At 42.0% G+C, this 16,389-nt stretch overlaps 1 protein-coding gene across 2 annotated transcripts in view; it reads left to right on the top strand.

Moving 5' to 3' along the window:
- The window catches only part of XPO5 (exportin 5), a 39,989-nt gene that overhangs the window by 8,361 nt on the left and 15,239 nt on the right, over positions 1-16,389 (top strand). For both annotated transcript variants that reach the window (XM_081856051.1, XM_081856050.1), the window contains exons 7-20: positions 716-901; positions 1,905-1,981; positions 2,750-2,849; positions 3,878-3,961; positions 4,460-4,585; positions 5,078-5,168; positions 5,956-6,084; positions 6,455-6,570; positions 8,427-8,582; positions 9,349-9,390; positions 10,392-10,481; positions 13,884-14,083; positions 14,356-14,455; positions 15,422-15,603. In XM_081856051.1, the coding sequence (XP_081712177.1) occupies positions 716-901; positions 1,905-1,981; positions 2,750-2,849; positions 3,878-3,961; positions 4,460-4,585; positions 5,078-5,168; positions 5,956-6,084; positions 6,455-6,570; positions 8,427-8,582; positions 9,349-9,390; positions 10,392-10,481; positions 13,884-14,083; positions 14,356-14,455; positions 15,422-15,603 (1,679 nt within the window). The remainder of the gene's footprint in view (positions 1-715; positions 902-1,904; positions 1,982-2,749; positions 2,850-3,877; positions 3,962-4,459; positions 4,586-5,077; positions 5,169-5,955; positions 6,085-6,454; positions 6,571-8,426; positions 8,583-9,348; positions 9,391-10,391; positions 10,482-13,883; positions 14,084-14,355; positions 14,456-15,421; positions 15,604-16,389) is intronic.

Genomic DNA, 16,389 nt, shown 5'->3' with positions numbered 1-16,389 from the left:
CCGGCTGCCGCCCGCAAGCCTTGCGCTCCTGGGGGGAGATCCCCCGGGTGCGCAAGGCTTGCCGACACCAGCGCTTCTGGGTGCCGGCAAGGTCTCCGCTAGCCGTGCAAGGCTAGCGGAGTGCTGCGCTAATCCCGAAGCTTGGGGCATGCGGAGCTCAGCGCACCCCAAGCTTCTGGGTGCCGGCAAGGTCTCCGCTAGCCGTGGGAGAGCCGCGTGGCTCTCCCAGGGCTAGCGGAGTGCTACGCTAATCCCAAAGCTTGGGGCGAGCGGAGCTCAGCGCGCCCCAAGCTTCTGGGTGCCGGCAAGGTCTCCGCTAGCCTTGGGAGAGCTGGGTCTCCCACGGCTAGTGGATAGCTTCCTGAAGCCTGGAGAGCGAGAGGGGTCGGTGCGCACCGCCCCCCGTCGCTCTCCAGGCTTCAGGGAAAGCCTGCATTCGCCCCATAGGACGCACACACATTTCCCCTTCATTTTTGGAGGGGGAAAAGTGTGTCTTATAGGGCGAAAAATACGGTAAGTTTCTCATAGTACTTAATGACTTGCATCAGAACCAAAACTTAGTAAAAAAAAAAAGAAAGAGCTGTTTATTTTAACCTTTCCATAGGATCTGCTATCAGTGATGCCAAAGTATTATTGTTCTTTTGGAACTGTGTGAAGTAGATTGCAGAATCCAGTATTGACTGTTTATAACCTCTCAATTACTTTCTGTTCACAGGCACAAGCAAGTTGTCGAGTAGGGATAGCAGCACTCAATACTCTGGCCGGCTACATTGACTGGGTGGCTATGAGCCACATCACAGCAGATAACTGCAAGCTGCTAGAGATGCTATGTCTGCTTTTGAATGAGCCAGAACTTCAAGTGGGAGCAGCAGAGTGTCTCTTGATCGTGGTCAGCAGAAAAGTGAGTTTCTCTTTTCTGTCCCCTTCAAGGTGTTGGTGTTGTTTTGGTATGGATATATCTATGGATATAATCCAGGAATGAGTAGGGTAAGGCCACAAAGTTATATCTTGTCTACTGAGGATTTTGTCCTGTTCTGCACTGCAATTAATTATCCCTCTTTGATTTGAGGGACATGTTGTTCAGGGAGAAGGAATTCTGCAGTATGATAGCTGTCGTCTGCCCTTTGAGCACTGGATGAGTTATTGCTCCATTTCCTATCACACATTAACCTGTAGAAGCATTTGTGCTTTCTGTTGGTCACATCTGTAAAGAAAGCTGACATGTAGTATAAGGTAAAGGTAAAGGGACCCCTGACCATTAGGTCCAGTCGTGGCCGACTCTGGGGTTGCGGCGCTCATCTCGCTTTATTGGCCGAGGGAGCCGGCATACAGCTTCGCTCAGAAATGCCATTTACCTTCCCGCCGGAGCGGTTCCTATTTATCTACTTGCACTTTTGTTTTTTGTTTTTTTAATTTTTTTATTGAGATTCATTTGAGACACACATACAGAGACAATATACCAAAAAAAAGGAAAAATAAAAATAAAAAGAGAAAAGCAAATACAATTGTATAGAAAAGAATAGATACAACTAGTCACTAAATATCTTAACAAAAAAAAATTATAAAAAAAAGGAAAGACAAACACAAAAAACCGCAAAACAGAAAAAAAACAAACTAATACATTACACATAAAACATCATTTTATCTACTTGCACTTTTGGATGTGCTTTTGAACTGCTAGGTTGGCAGGAGCAGGGACTGACCAACGTGAGCTCAACCCGTCGCAGGGATTTGAATCGCTGACCTTCTGATCAGCAAGTTCTAGGCTCTGTGGTTTAACCCACAGCGCCACCCGCGTCCCGACATGTAGTATAAGTGGTAACTAATGAACTGGCAGCTGCTAGTTGATGCTGAAGAGCTAATTTCGTATGTTGTGACAAAGATCTCCTTTGTTTTCTGCTCAGGGGAAACTGGATGATCGCAAGCCCTTGATGGTTTTGTTTGGGGATGTTGCCATGCACTACATCTTCTCTGCCGCCCAGTGAGTAATACCATCCATTTCTGTGAGCGCATGGAAAGAAGCTGCTCTTAGTTTTGGCACAAAATAGCTTGTGGAGCTCATAAATCTTAGCCGGGGGCTCAAGAGTTGGACGAAGGTACCATAGAATGCCTCCTATTCCGGCCATGATCCGTAAGTCCAGATTGATAGAGAGTGCCCCCAAATCCTCAGGTGGATTTTGGGTGTGCTGAGGAGGATGCAGTGCAAATGAGAGGAAGGAGAAGTCCCATTTTACACAAGCAGAGCCCATTCCTTAAGCAGGACATCACTTTTGGATATCGCCCACAGCAGTCACCACTTGAGATGTGAGTCACATGTTGCTATTGATCTCAAGGTGATTTTGTTAGAATGATGTGAGTTGGCATTTTCCACATCAGACTAGGCCACTGGATGCTAGGTGTTTCTTTCGCTATGCACAGGTGCTGAAAATTGATGTGATAAAATTACCTTGGGACGATTTCCGCCCATTCCTTTTTGGTGTAGTAATGGCCACACCTTACCTCCTGAAGCATGTTGTCTTGTCAGAAGATCTGGTGCTATCAAACAGTTCAGTTAAGATAGTTCTTTGCTTCCAGTGTCCTCCTTCGTGTCCTACCTACCCTGCATAAAAATTGACAGAGTTGATACATGTGGTACTTAATTCAGTAAGGTTTCTTGTTCAAGTTTCATACTACTTAAGTTAAATCCATAAACTGATGTTTACAGTATTCCATAGTAATACAAGACTTCTGCTTTATTTGTACTTTTCAGGACAGCAGATGGTGAAGGCCTAGTAGAGAAGCACTATGTTTTCTTAAAGAGACTTTGCCAAGTCTTGTGTTCTTTGGGTAGTCAGCTGTATGCATTGGTGGTGAGTTTTCCATCACAAAGCATTTTTCCAAGACTGTTATTCAGTGACTGTTACATAATCTCATGCCCAAGGTTGAACTGCTCTATACAGTTCCCATCTCTTTCCAGTGCACTTCATAGCTGAGTGGAAATTTGAACCCTGTTCTCCCAGGTCCTAGTTTGACATGCCAACCACTACACCAGAGCTTTCCAAATTGTGTGTCGTGACACATTCGTGTGTTGGCTTCCGTGTATAGCCGTGTCACATGAATGCTTCCTGTGCTCCTCCCGGGGCTGGAAAGGGGTTAGTTTTAGCATGGAATTCTACTCAGTATTGATCCAGAGCAGAACTCCAACATATAGTTAGCAGAGTAAAAACTTAAACACATTGCAGGATTCTCAAAAAATAGACCAGAGGCAATTCTATTTCATCCAGCAGAGCTTTACTGCTACTGAAGGTAAATAAGCATAATGGTCACAAATCAAATACATTGGGGATTGGCACTGTCCATAAGAAGTCCAGTTGCAGCAGATTTGACTTAAACTTATAATAACTTACAATAAGTCTAAACCTTAACACTATATACAGAACACCACACCAGAAGGAAAGAGAGACAGAAAGAGAGATCCAGGCTCCTTCTGGCCTTACTATTATAGTCATCATGACCTTGACAGAAAAGATAACGGAACGAGTTTAAGCCAGCTGTACTCAGCTTCTCCGAAGGAATAACTGAAACATCACGAACCTTCTGCTTGTTTCTTTCACACAGAGAATCTTCCATGACCCTCTTGAATTAATTAGAATAGGAAAGATCTCTACACATCAGATGAACACTTTCTGTACTAAGAAATGCAAACTGACAAGTTTAACCTCCAATTTAATAGTAAAACTGAATTACTGTGTTGCAAAATGATGCATGTTTGAAAAGTATGTCACCAACATGAAAAGTTTGGAAAGCTCTGCACTATGCCATACTAGTTTTTCTGCAGCTGCCATGTGGCAGCTTGTCATCTGAATCCACCTTTGAAGTTTGCGTCCCCTCTCAACAGGGCTCTGATTCAGATGTGGAAACACCTGTCAACCTTGGAAAATACCTCGAGTCATTTCTAGCTTTCACAACCCACCCCAGCCAGGTAGGTAAAGGGGAAGGTTTTCCAACCTCTTGCATATAAAAACAGCCATTTGTGCTCTGTGCCTGTGTATTGAAAATGTTTTAGGTGCCTTTCTCAATGGAAGAAAGGCTTTGTTGTCAGCAGCATGGCGCTTAACCTTAAACACTTCGTTCTCAGTGCTGATTTGGTCTGTTTATGTAACTCAGGATAGTAACTATTGCATACTTGTATCCTTTTCTTCTCTGAAACTCTGTCAAGTGATGTGGCATGCTCTTTCCTGCCATCCAGCATTCATGAAGATCCAGCTTGCAGTAGCAAACAGTGGTGTGTGTGTTGAACAAAAGTTTCAGTTGTTTTGGCATGTGTTTGTTGGAAGTAATTGCTGCTTGGTTTCAGCTGAGCTTGGGAGTATTTACCAGTGCCTAAGCTTGAGAGGATCAGTGTGGATCACTATTGGCATTTGAGCATTACAGTTGGAGATTACTAGCTTGATAGACTGATTCCTTGTTTTTCCCCTAGTTCCTACGCTCTTCCACCCAGATCACATGGGGAGCTCTTTTTCGGCATGAAGTCCTGTCACGTGATCCTCTGTTGTTGGCTATGATTCCAAAATACCTGCGAGCATCTATGACTAATCTTGTGAAGGTATGGTGCCATGAGAGTCTTTAATTCTTGAGTGTTCTTAAGACCTTTGGTTTTCCAAGTGTGGAGCAGCAATCTTGAGAAATAGTTGGAAAGGCTGCTGGTATGCCAGTGGAGGTCTTTCCCATCATCTCCCTTCACTGGGTATTTTGATTCAGCCAGAAGGCAGAACAATAACAATTGATGCCTCCTTTCGGTTAGTGCAGATTATGTCCCAAAGGGACAACCTATTCAACCCCCCCCTTCTTTTTTATTCTGAAATCACAGCCCCCTAGAAGTCTTGCTGCTTAAACTTATTCTAGATTAAAAACATAAGTAGATACCATAAGGCCACTTGCATAGTTATATCCTAGTTGAAATTTGTGTGGCTCAACAAGCTGAGTTCTTGAAAATGTTTTGCTGCAACACACATGAGAATTCTGCCAGTGGGAGAGTTCTGTGAAATTACTATTTTTCCACTCATTCTCTTGAATCTGACACCCCTTCTTTTTGCAGGTGGGGTTTCCTTCCAAGACAGACAGCCCCAGTTGTAAATATTCTCACTTCGACTTTGACAGTGATGAAGACTTTAATTGCTTCTTCAACTGTAAGTTACCTTTGTTCTAGTAAAACCCATCTCTTTGAGGATAACTTGGAAGTTTTCCCCTATGCTCTTCAGTTTGAATGGTATTAACAGAATCTCAGAATGGGCCATTTGAGAGCAGAAGGAGGTGCTTCGATGTGAAAGGTCCCCACATGCCTTCAGTCAAAACAGTTCATGAAAGTATATCAACAATTATTAGCCATGGTAGATAAGTTGGCCCTTCAGAAGCAATATGCCTCTGGATCCTAGTTGCTGGAGCACAATCTATTGCCTTAATGCCCTGATTGTATGCTTCCTTCAAGTTTCTGCATCCCAGATTCCTTGATCTGACTTAATGTTCAATTGTTGAAGTGAGCAAGCAGAAGCAGCTGCCACCTGGACACCTGGACACTGGAGAGCCAATGTGGTGTAGTGGTTAAGAGCGATAGACTCGCAATCTGGGGAACCGGGTTCGCGTCTCCGCTCCTCCACATGCAGCTGCTGGGTGACCTTGGGCCAGTCACACTTCTTTGAAGTCTCTCAGCCCCACTCACCTCACGGAGTGTTTGTTGTGGGGGAGGAAAGGAAAGGAGAATGCTAGCCGCTTTGAGACTCCTTCGGGTAGTGATAAAGCGGGATATCAAATCCAAACACACACACTCTCTCTCTCTCTCTCTCTCTCTCTCTCTCTCTCCCTCGTGGTGATTACTGCTGCCTTTTACATGACTGGATTATTTGAGCTATGGCAGTAAGTGCCTCTAATTTAAAAGCATTTTGAAACCAAGCCTTTCACGTGTTATTTCCTTGGCAGCTTTCCGTGCACAACAGGGAGAGGTGATAAGGATGGCATGTCGCTTGGACCCTCGAACTGGCTTCCAGATGGCTGGAGAATGGCTGAAATATCAGCTGTCCACTCCAGTTGATATTGGACCCGTTAACTGTAAGTTTCCTTAATGGGAGGGGAAGTAGGCTTGGTCTCCAGCAGTGGTGGACATTTTGCTTTACCGTTTCCTCACCCAAACAGTTCCTTATTATTTTTTCCAGCCTACGCCTTCCAGCTGGAGGGCAAGGGGTTAGTACCTGATATTGGTTGAAATGCAAACCCTACTCTTAAATTTTTAAGCTCATTTTTTAGTAAAAACAGCTTGTAAACAGGCTACCAAACAACTGGATTGGGGGGGTTCATAGGGCAAGACTTTTGAGAACTTTTTACACTGGTGTAGGAAAGTAAATTCTTGTCCAAAGAGAGAGGCCTACACTGCTACAAATCTGGAAGTGTTCTAATGCTTTGCTTTTTCTTCCTCTTATAGCTAAAACTGGTGAAGGCCTCTGCTCCATCTTTTCAGTTTCTTTTGTGCAATGGGATGCTATGACCTTTTTCTTGGAGAGTGTTGTTAGCCCGATGTTCCGGTTCATGGAAAAGGACGTATGTAGCCTTGATGTTTCATTTTTTTCCTGCCTCGATTGGCTTGCTGTGACAACAGTGTTTCTTGAAGAGCATGGAGTGGGGATGCTAACTTGACCACATTATATTACATTTACAGTAGCACATATTATTTGGAAAATACTAGCTTAAGGAAGTCTTTCAAGCTCTGCTATTTTTATGAAGAGCAAAAGAGCCAATGTGATGTAGTGGTTAGAACAGTGGTTCTCAAACTTTTTCCTCTGGGCCACATTTTCAGAATAAAAAATTGCTGGCACCACATCAACTCTTTTATTAATAAGAAATATATTGGAAAAGAAAAAGAAGCAACTCCTAGCAGCACTTGATTTATAACATAGAGCACAACTACTTTATAACATAATCATGAGACATACAGAAAGTATACGACAATGCAGCTACGTAAGAACTTTAAATGTTTCTTTGATTGCCCTTGAATCTTTCCGCTACACTTGCCATCATCTCCTGCCACACCAGTGTGACTTGCCACACCCTTGGGTTAGAATGTCAGACTGTCTCAGATTGATGTACTTCACAGGATTGTTGCAAGGATAAAATACAGTGGTACCTTGGTTCTCGAATGGCTTAGTTGTCGAACAAATTGGCTCCTGAACACTGCAAATCCGGAAGTAAGTGTTCCGGTTTGCGAACATTTTTTGGAAGCCGAATGTCCAATGCTGCTTCCGCTTGAGTGCAGGAAGCTCCTGCAGCCAACTGGAAGCCACACCTTGGTTTTCAAACTTTTTGGAAGTCAAATGGACTCCAGGAACAGATTAAGTTCAAGAACCAAGGTACCACTGTATGTGGAAAGTGGGGAGAACCATGTATGCCACCTTGAGGCCTTTGGAGGAAAGGTAGAATGTAAATGTAATAAATGTATAATTATGTGGTTACATTTTTCCTGACATTTATTTTGCCATACTTAAAGGCTTCCAGCAGTAGAACTTGAACAATAAAACTAAAACTTAATTCACACAATACTTTTGCAGCGTGGTTGCCGCTACAAAACTTCTCCCCCATGCCTATGTTTTGGTTCCTCTGGCTCTGAAATTGGATGGAAGTTCTGCCTCAGATTAATATTTCCATTCCTGCATCCCCTTCTGTTGGAGCTGCTTTTGTGGGATCAAATGTTGCAGAATATTCATACATTATCAATATAGTGTGTGAATTGAACTTGGTGATGGGCAGTTCTGCAGCCAATTTAAAAACGAGCAGGAACACGTGTCACTAATTTCAAATGCAGTCATCACAATGTTGATGTTTTGTGATTGTGACTTCTGTCTGACCAGGTAAAGTCATTCTTCTCAAAATGTGTCTTTGCTATTCTGGAAAGTGCTCAGATGGGGGTAAATACTGCATTAGAACTTGCATAGATCACAAATAGTGAATCCATAATACTCGCTCTCTGCTGTGATGGTAAAAGTTGAACAAGAGACTATAAACGATTCAGTATGCCAGTAGCTGTGCTGATATTGCTAAATGCTTTTGACTTTGTGCAAGTTTGTCACCAAAAGCTCTACAGAAAAGGAAATGATAAGTTCCCTGCTTATAATGAGCCTAGACAACCACTGTTTCGAACTTCTATCACATCATTGGCTAGTCATTTTTAATTCCCACTCATGGCTTGATGTACCTTTGTGTTAATTTGTTATGCTTTCTGTGAATAATACTTTTCATATAAACTTGTTAATAGGCTAATGTGGCATTTTTGCAAGTATTATGTTTGTCACATTTCAGCTAAAGATACAGGCAGCCTGCCTTGGATTTGCCTGAGAAAGAAATAGTGACATTCTACAAAGCCAGAGTGCATTGAACATTGTTGAATTCTTCTCTTCTCCTAGGAGATCCCAGTATCCGATGGCATAGAACTGCTACAACTTGTCCTCAGCTATGAAACAAAGGATCCCCTCATCCTGTCCTGTGTCCTTTCTAACGTTTCGGCACTCTTTCCATTTGTCACTTACAGGCCAGAATACCTGCCAGATGTTCTTTCAAAGGCAAGCCCTGTTTTTTATCCTGTTAATATGATGAGGCTTTTAAAAGTGATACCGTGTAGATCCTTACCTGTAAACGTTTCATAGGATAGATCTAGGGAGGCTAAACATTTTTCTCTGATCATTCTAGAGAACAGATGCCCTGGGAGGGACAATTTTTGTTGTTGGGGTGAACCATATCCAGCATGCCAAGTTTTTCTGGTGGACTAAATAATACACCCCCCCCAATAATGTGGATGAATTTTAAAGTTTGTGCATGTGTGTATCAGATATACGTATGTATGTGTATGTATACATATATATGTGTGTGTATTTACATCTATTTATATGTATATGTACATTGCAGAGACATGCTTAGAAAATATATGGTTGTTTCTTTTAAATACTAGAAGTTCAAGGTGATATTGTGTTGCTTCTAGTAGCTAGTGAGGTTTGGTACTTGATTCTGTACTACTGCTAGTCTGCCTTCATGCTTACAGGTGACCCCTCAGTTTTCAAAATGGAGAACACTGAAGAACTGTGATACACTTAATTCCCTGGGTAAAATATGTTTAAGATCTGAACACAGTGCTGGTCTTGTCACTATTAAGGGATACCTTCTTCTACCTGATGGAATCCTTGTCTTGTGTTGAAATAGAAAAGAGGAAACTTTTCTCTGATAAAGACATTTTCGTGGACTTGGAACAGCTATTCATAGACTAGTGACTGGTATGCAGCACATTCAAAAGCATGAACCATTGATATGTGGCTTTTGTTCTTGTTCCCATAGCTCTTTGCCTCTGTTACCTTTGAAGTTGTAGAAGAAAGTAAGGTAAGATAATTTTGGCCATACTGTACAATGTATAGGTGCATGGATTAAACTTCCACATAGCAAAGTAGCATGCTTATATGCAATAATGGCACTATAGACTAAAATTCTATATATAAATTATTGGATACCAGTTCTTTCACGGGACCTTTGGGGGAAGTACATTTCAGTACTGACCACACACGTCTTTCACTAGTTCTCTATGGAGGCAGTTGACATGGATGTGATTGATAAGCAACTGCATCCATGCCACATAAGCAATGCTTATATGAAGCATTTAAACAGTGTTGGGGGGGATGGAGAATCATAACAAAAGGTTGTGTATTCCACAATTCTGAGCAAGTGTTAGAGAATCTTACATTAGGTATAGAATTTGGTTTCCTTAGAATATCAGCTTTCACTTTTTTTTAAAAAAAAAGAAGCAAGTCTTCGTCCCATATGACTGTAAAGGTAGGTTTGAAAATGGGTCAGCAAAGCCAAATAAAATACCAGCAGCAGAATGGTGACTGAGCAACATTTCCAGTTACCTGGGGGTGGGGAAGGGTGCGATTTCAGTTCTGTGCAACTCTTTATCCTTCCTTGTAACTAGCCAAAGCAGAAGATATTGTGCAGATGTTCCTGCATACCTCTCCCACACCTTGGGATTTATGGTCATCAGAGGCTTGCTGTTAAGGGTTCAATCAGCATTAGAAAGTCAGGTGGTCTTGCAATGGGGAGCCTGTGCCTTTAGCCTGCCCAGGGTGGCTTGTTGTGTTGCGTTTTGACTGTCCTTTCGACAGGTGCTGTAGACGGTCCTGTTTTAAGAGGGCTTTTGACCTGGGGTGGTAATATTTTGTTTAATACCTACAAAAAAGCTACTGATCTTGCTGTATTGCATGGGGTTGGGCTAGGTGACCCCTGCGGTCCCTTCCAACTGTGTGATTCTAAGTATGACCAACAGCTGATTCTGTTAAAATGTGCAGAGCCAAATGCAACCCTCAAGCTTTATTGACTGATTCTCCTAGGCCCCAAGGACCCGTGCAGTGAAGAATGTGAGAAGGCATGCCTGTTCCTCAATAATCAAGATGTGCCGGGATTATCCTCAGCTTGTCCTGGTACTTTACTGAATTCTCTATATGTCATAGAGCTACTTGGTGTGTGTTGTGGGCTGGAGCGGTGTCTGTGTGTGTATGCTTTCGTTATTCCCCTTGTGGTTTAAAGCTCCTCTGTTTGTTCTATGTGTGGCTGTTAGTGTTTGGTGGCAGTGACATTGATCATTGTCATCCACCTTCCATGGACGCTTGAGGTCTTGTCTACCTGTCAGTCAGTCAATCTTGATTGTTTCAACCACAAGGGCCTTCTCAGCAGTGGCGTCCTCCCTGTGGAATGCCCTCCCATCCAATCTCAAGGAGATAAAGAACTACAGACCTTTAGAAGACATCTGAAGGCATCCCTGTATCGGAAAGTTTTTTATATTTGACGTTTTACTGTGTTTTTATAAATGCTGGAAGGTGCCTAGAGTGGCTGGGGGAACCCAGCAAGATTGGCAGAGTATAAATTAATATTATTATTAGTCACAGAAGAGAGAAGTCCTTGTGGTAGAGGCTGGAAAACATAGGGGTGGAGTATATATAAGATTCAGCATATGGATACAAGAGCTAAGAACCTAAAGCAGCAACTGAATACAGCTTCACGCATAGTGAGGTGAAAAATACTGGGTGGTTTCCATAGCAAATGTGTAAACATCCCATTCACAATTGTACACGTATTTTTAGGCACTAGTGCATATGCATCTGGGAAACCTAATTGTTTTTCGCTGTTCACTGTTAGGTTCAGGAAATGCTGTGGTTTCTGCAGATGCCATAACCAACAGGGCACAGCTCAAATGAGACAACTCCTAGGGGTCAAGATCCCTTCCCTCCATAAAATATTAGAGGGGACAGCTCCCCCCAAATTGATGGGCATTGCCATATAAATAGTGTGTGCCCCTTCCCCAATATTTTATTCAAGTTGGCATCCCAGGCACAGCTAATCCATTTTTTGTTTTTGTTTTTAAATAATATTTATTAAAAATTTTAAGGGTTACCAAAAGCAAAAGTAAAAGTAATAACACCATATTAAACAAAAACAAAACAACACATCACAATAAGAAAAGAGAAAAAGAAAAAAAAACACAAAAACAAAAAACACAACTAATCTTCCCAACTTATCTTTCATTTGCTTGTTTCCTTGACCTCCTCACACCTCCCTTTTTTGTATTCTAATTCGATTAACTATTTCAGCAAATCCTTTCCATCTTTTCCAATCTTTGTTCTGTATTTTATCTCAATATAATGTAACTTTACTTTCCCTCCTTTCACCAATTTTTTTAACCTTATTTTAACATTAATACTAAAATACTTATATATGCTTAACTCCTTATAACATTTCTGCTAAATCCATAAAATATCAATCCACCATTTTTCTATCACTCATTAATTTTGCGATATTTCTATATATAAACTTTAAATTTTCCAATCTTCTTCCATCAACTCCTCTCCCTGGTTTCGGATTCTGCCAGTCCTTTTCGTCAATTCCATATAGTCCATCAACCTGGAGATCTTATGTCCGAGGCTCTTAACTCTTTTCCAAGTCCCTTCTGCAGACCTTCTTCATATTCTTTAATGCTAGAAAGCAAATCTTGAGAGAACTCCGTCCTAACATTACTTTTATTCCTTCTGGACAGTTCAGCCAAATTTCCATAGTTGAAGCTAGAGTCTATACAGTGTTTCAGGACGTATTTCAAGATTCCTCCAAATCCAAAGGCCCCCAAAACTTCAGTCTCCTTCAAATCCAAGTCCATGTCCCAAAAGTCAATTAATCCCTGGATAGAGGGATCTTTCCAACTTTCCTTCTTCAGTCCAAGCCGGGATCCAATCCTCAAAATCTGGCTTTTTCTAGATTCAGTCATAAAAGACCTCAATCTATAGTCCTCAATTTGCTTCTGTAGAACTAAGGATCCCGCTTGTATTATTTTAGGTTCAAAAACAACGACTTTCTCCTTTTCCTCGACCATTTGTTCTGCCAAGGTAGGTTCCTGTGCCAGGTCCTGAATTATTTCTGTGTTGGTACTCGCTTTTTGTCTCATATTGGTCACTTTCTGTTCCAAATTATCTGTTTTAAAAGTCATGTCATCCATCTTTTTATGAATCTCTTCCAGCAAATAGTTTGTCTTACATAATGCAGTCAAAATAACTTCTCCTATCAACATTTTGAATAGTCCAAGGTCAATCTCTGGTTCTCAGAATCCTTATCTTGCAGCTGGAGACCTCCCAGTTACACTCCTATAACAATTTCAAAGGCTCCCTCTAGAGGGAAACAGTCTCCACTTGTATCATCAGTTCTTTCAAGCACAACTCAGGCATTAAACATAGTTTCGATTTTCAGTTACTTTTTCCTCCATTTTAAATGCAGAAGAGGACAATGGAAACAGTATCTTGCTCTTATTTTAGCTAGCTGTCAAATCTGTTCTGTCAATAAACTTTCCCCAAGCGTCATCTGGCAGCCCTTTCCCAGGTTCAGAGCTGTGGTAATTTGATCTTCCCCTCACTCCTGCAGGCTTACTAAGTTCAAAAAATTTTCCCCCTCTTCACCTGCTTCCAAGGGGGGTTTTGTATTTTTAACCGATGGAGATTTAATCCTTTATCAAAAGCTTTCAAAGACTTTAGCTTGTAACGTCTTTGCTTCAGTCTATTTACAAAAGCGGAAGGCGGACTTCCTGTTTATGACCTTCCCGCTTTCGGCGCCAAATTAAGGTACTTAAAGGTCCAATTTTCCGTTCTACTCACGGGTAGTTGTTTAAAATCCAATTGTCCACAGGAAAAAAGTCAGCGCTCTCCAGCAATGGCAATGCGGCTTCACTCCGTGAAAGAAGCAGTTGATTCAAAGCACCGTGCTGCTCCCTGCGAGTAGGGGAGGCGCAAAAGGTGCCAGCCGAATCCAGGTTCACAGGCTTCTTCTGCCTGTGATCTCAGTGGGTCTCCGCCTTCGCCGTGGCGGTTAGACTCTATTTTCCACGGAGTAAGTTCCTCCCGATTGGAGGAGCTCAGCCATTGCCGGAGGCGCCAACCCGGAAGTCTCTCCATTTTTTTGTTCTGGAATAAGGTTCCATGTGATTAGGAAGTATCCTGGCAATACAATGAGTTACTATTACATTATTGAATTGTATTAATTGTTTTGATCAATTCATTGCTGTTGTTTGCTTTATTTGCTTTATTTATAGCCATTGCGTTTGATATTATAGTGATTGCAATGTTGGTTTTCTTTTTAATGCTACTGTGATTATTGCGAGCAACTTTGAGCTGAACATTTGTTGCTGGGAAAGTGGGATACAAATGTTAAATAATGTATGGCGTTGCCTCGAACAAAAGCAGTCTCCCATCAACTATTCTGTGTAGGAATTCTGCATGTATTCAAGAAGTCGAGTTTTGTGTGATTCTGTCAGTTGACTGACCTTTGCTTGAATCTGTTTCTTCTAGCCAAACTTTGACATGCTGTACAACCATGTAAAGCAGCTGCTCTCCAATGAGCTACTCCTGACCCAGATGGAGAAGTGTGCTCTCATGGAAGCCCTAGTCCTCGTCAGCAACCAGTTCAAGGACTACCCGCGGCAGAAGGTTTTCTTGGAAGAACTCATGTCTCCTGTTACAACCTTGTGGCTGTCTGAAGAGATGAGGAGGTGCATGACTTCCTCCATTATTTCTCTAATGTAGTACGGGGGGGGGGGATTACAGTGCTAGGCTGTAAGGTTTAATAATATCCTGTACAAGAATCACACCAGCAATCCAGATCATGAGATTCAGCATGCTAATCATTGGCAACATAATCTTAGAATCATAGAATCATAGAGTTGGAAGAGACCACAAGGGCCATCGAGTCCAACCCCCTGCCAAGCAGGAAACAGCTCTCAAGCTGAATCTGACTTTTCCCTTTCTCTCTCTTTCTGTTAAGAGTCCTGACGAATCCTGAAGAGTTTGTCCGCTATGTTGGTGCTGATAATAAACTTACAGACCCAGTCATGGAAGATCCCTGTGGCCTAAACCGTTCTAGAGTAAGTAGTTATTAAGCATGAGCCTTAGAGAAGGGGGATTTAGCTTTTTTTGGAATATTTCTCCTTACTCAGTAGGTGCAAAATCTTTGCTATTTCATAAAGGACTTTTTGAGCATATGTCATCTCAAAAAACAAAAAAAGAAAAGCTGAAACATCTGGCATCTGGAACATTTTGGAGAGTGAGAGCTAGGGTGGGTTTATCTCTGCTTCTTTTATCTATATTGTTTTGGCTGGACCTACTACAAGGGAATTTATAAGTGACATGGCCTAACCAGCAGCTGTTTTTGTTTCTTGTTTTAATCCTGAACTATTAAAAGCAGTCAAATAGCAGTTGGTTTCTGCTGTACAGCTAGATAAAAGTCATAGAATCCTAGAATTGTAGAGTTGGAAGGGATCCCGAGTGCCATCTAGTCCAACCCCCTGCAATGCAGGAATCTCAACAAGAACATGCTTAAAAACCTCCAAAGAAAGAGAATCCACAGCGTCCCAGCTCCACTGTTTTAACAGCTGTTACTGTCAGAAACTTCTTCCTTATGTTTAGTCAGAATCTCCTTTCTTGAGACCTTCGGGTATAGGGCGGTATAGAAATAAAACAAACAGATAAATAAATTGAAGCCATTGTCAGAGGTTTCTATACACACAGCCCCACATGCATCTTCCCATTGTCCATCCAGACAAGCAAAAGGCATTCAGTGACACATACCCAACTAAGCAAAACCACTTAAGGAGGATGCCAACAGGGCCAGTGAGAGCTGTGGTCTGGGGAAGCTCCCGAGGGCCAAGTAGGCAGCTCCGGAGGGCCACATTTCCTTCCCTTCTCCCATGCCCAAAGTTTTCATAGAGGCAGAAAGCAGTCTTACCAAGTTGCTATATTGAGAAGTTCCAAGGAAAGTGACTCCTTCGGCCTCTTGTTGCTCTTTTTGTTTAACCCTTAGAATCTTTCCTTCTTTGTTTGTTTCTCTATAGATAAGCTTTTGTGTGTATACCATTCTGGGCGTTATAAAACGGGCTCGTTGGCCCGCTTCCTTGGAAGAGGCGAAGGCTGGAGGATTTGTGGTTGGGTACATGTCTAATGGCAGTCCAATCTACCGTAATCCCTGCTCTGTTCAGGTCCTGAAACTGTTTGACAACTTGCTTGCGCTCATAAGGTGGGTCAGCTCAGCTTGATAACAGTCTCGTAGTGAAAAGGCTATGTACTCTGAGCAGTGTGTTTCCTCATTGGAGCCAATTGAGCACATTGAAATTTTGTAAGGAAGTAGATAAGGGGAAAGAAACCCAGTTCCACCCTGCACAGTTCATAGAATTGTAGAGTTGGAAGGGACCTCTGAGGGTCATCTAGTCCAATCCCTTGCAGTGCAGGAATCATGTCCACAGCTGTCCCTGGGTGGGCTTGAACCACCAGCCTTCTGGTTAACAGCCCAACACACTTACAATGGTACCTCGGGTTAAGTACTTAATTCGTTCCGGAGGTCCATTCTTAACCTGAAACTGTTCTTAACCTAAAACACCACTTTAGCTAACGGGTCCTCCCGCTGCCGCTGCACCACTGGAGCACAATTTTTGTTCTCATCTTGAAGCAAAGTTCTTAACCCGAGGTACTATATCGGGGTTAGAGGAGTCTATAACCTGAAGCGTATGTAACCTGAAGCGTATGTAACACGAGGTACCACTGTACTTGTGGGAATTCTTTTTTTAAAAAAATAATATTTATTCCAATTTTAAAGATTACAAAAAAGACAAACAACCAAGAAAAAAAAGAAAAAAAGAAAAAGAAAGAAAAAAGACAGATCAAACCTTCCCACAACTCATTTTTCGTTTGCTTGTTTCCTTGACCTCCTCACACCTCCCTTTTTTGTATTCTAGTTCAATTAGATATTTCAGCAAATCCTTTCCATCTTTGTTTTTATCCTAATAATTTATCTTAACATACTATA

The sequence above is a fragment of the Podarcis erhardii genome, assembly GCF_964252035.2.
Source record: "Podarcis erhardii genome assembly, chromosome: 3".
Lineage (NCBI taxonomy): Eukaryota > Metazoa > Chordata > Lepidosauria > Squamata > Lacertidae > Podarcis > Podarcis erhardii.
The sequence above is the reverse complement of the archived record's forward strand: the minus strand, read 5'-3'. Positions and strand labels throughout refer to the sequence as shown.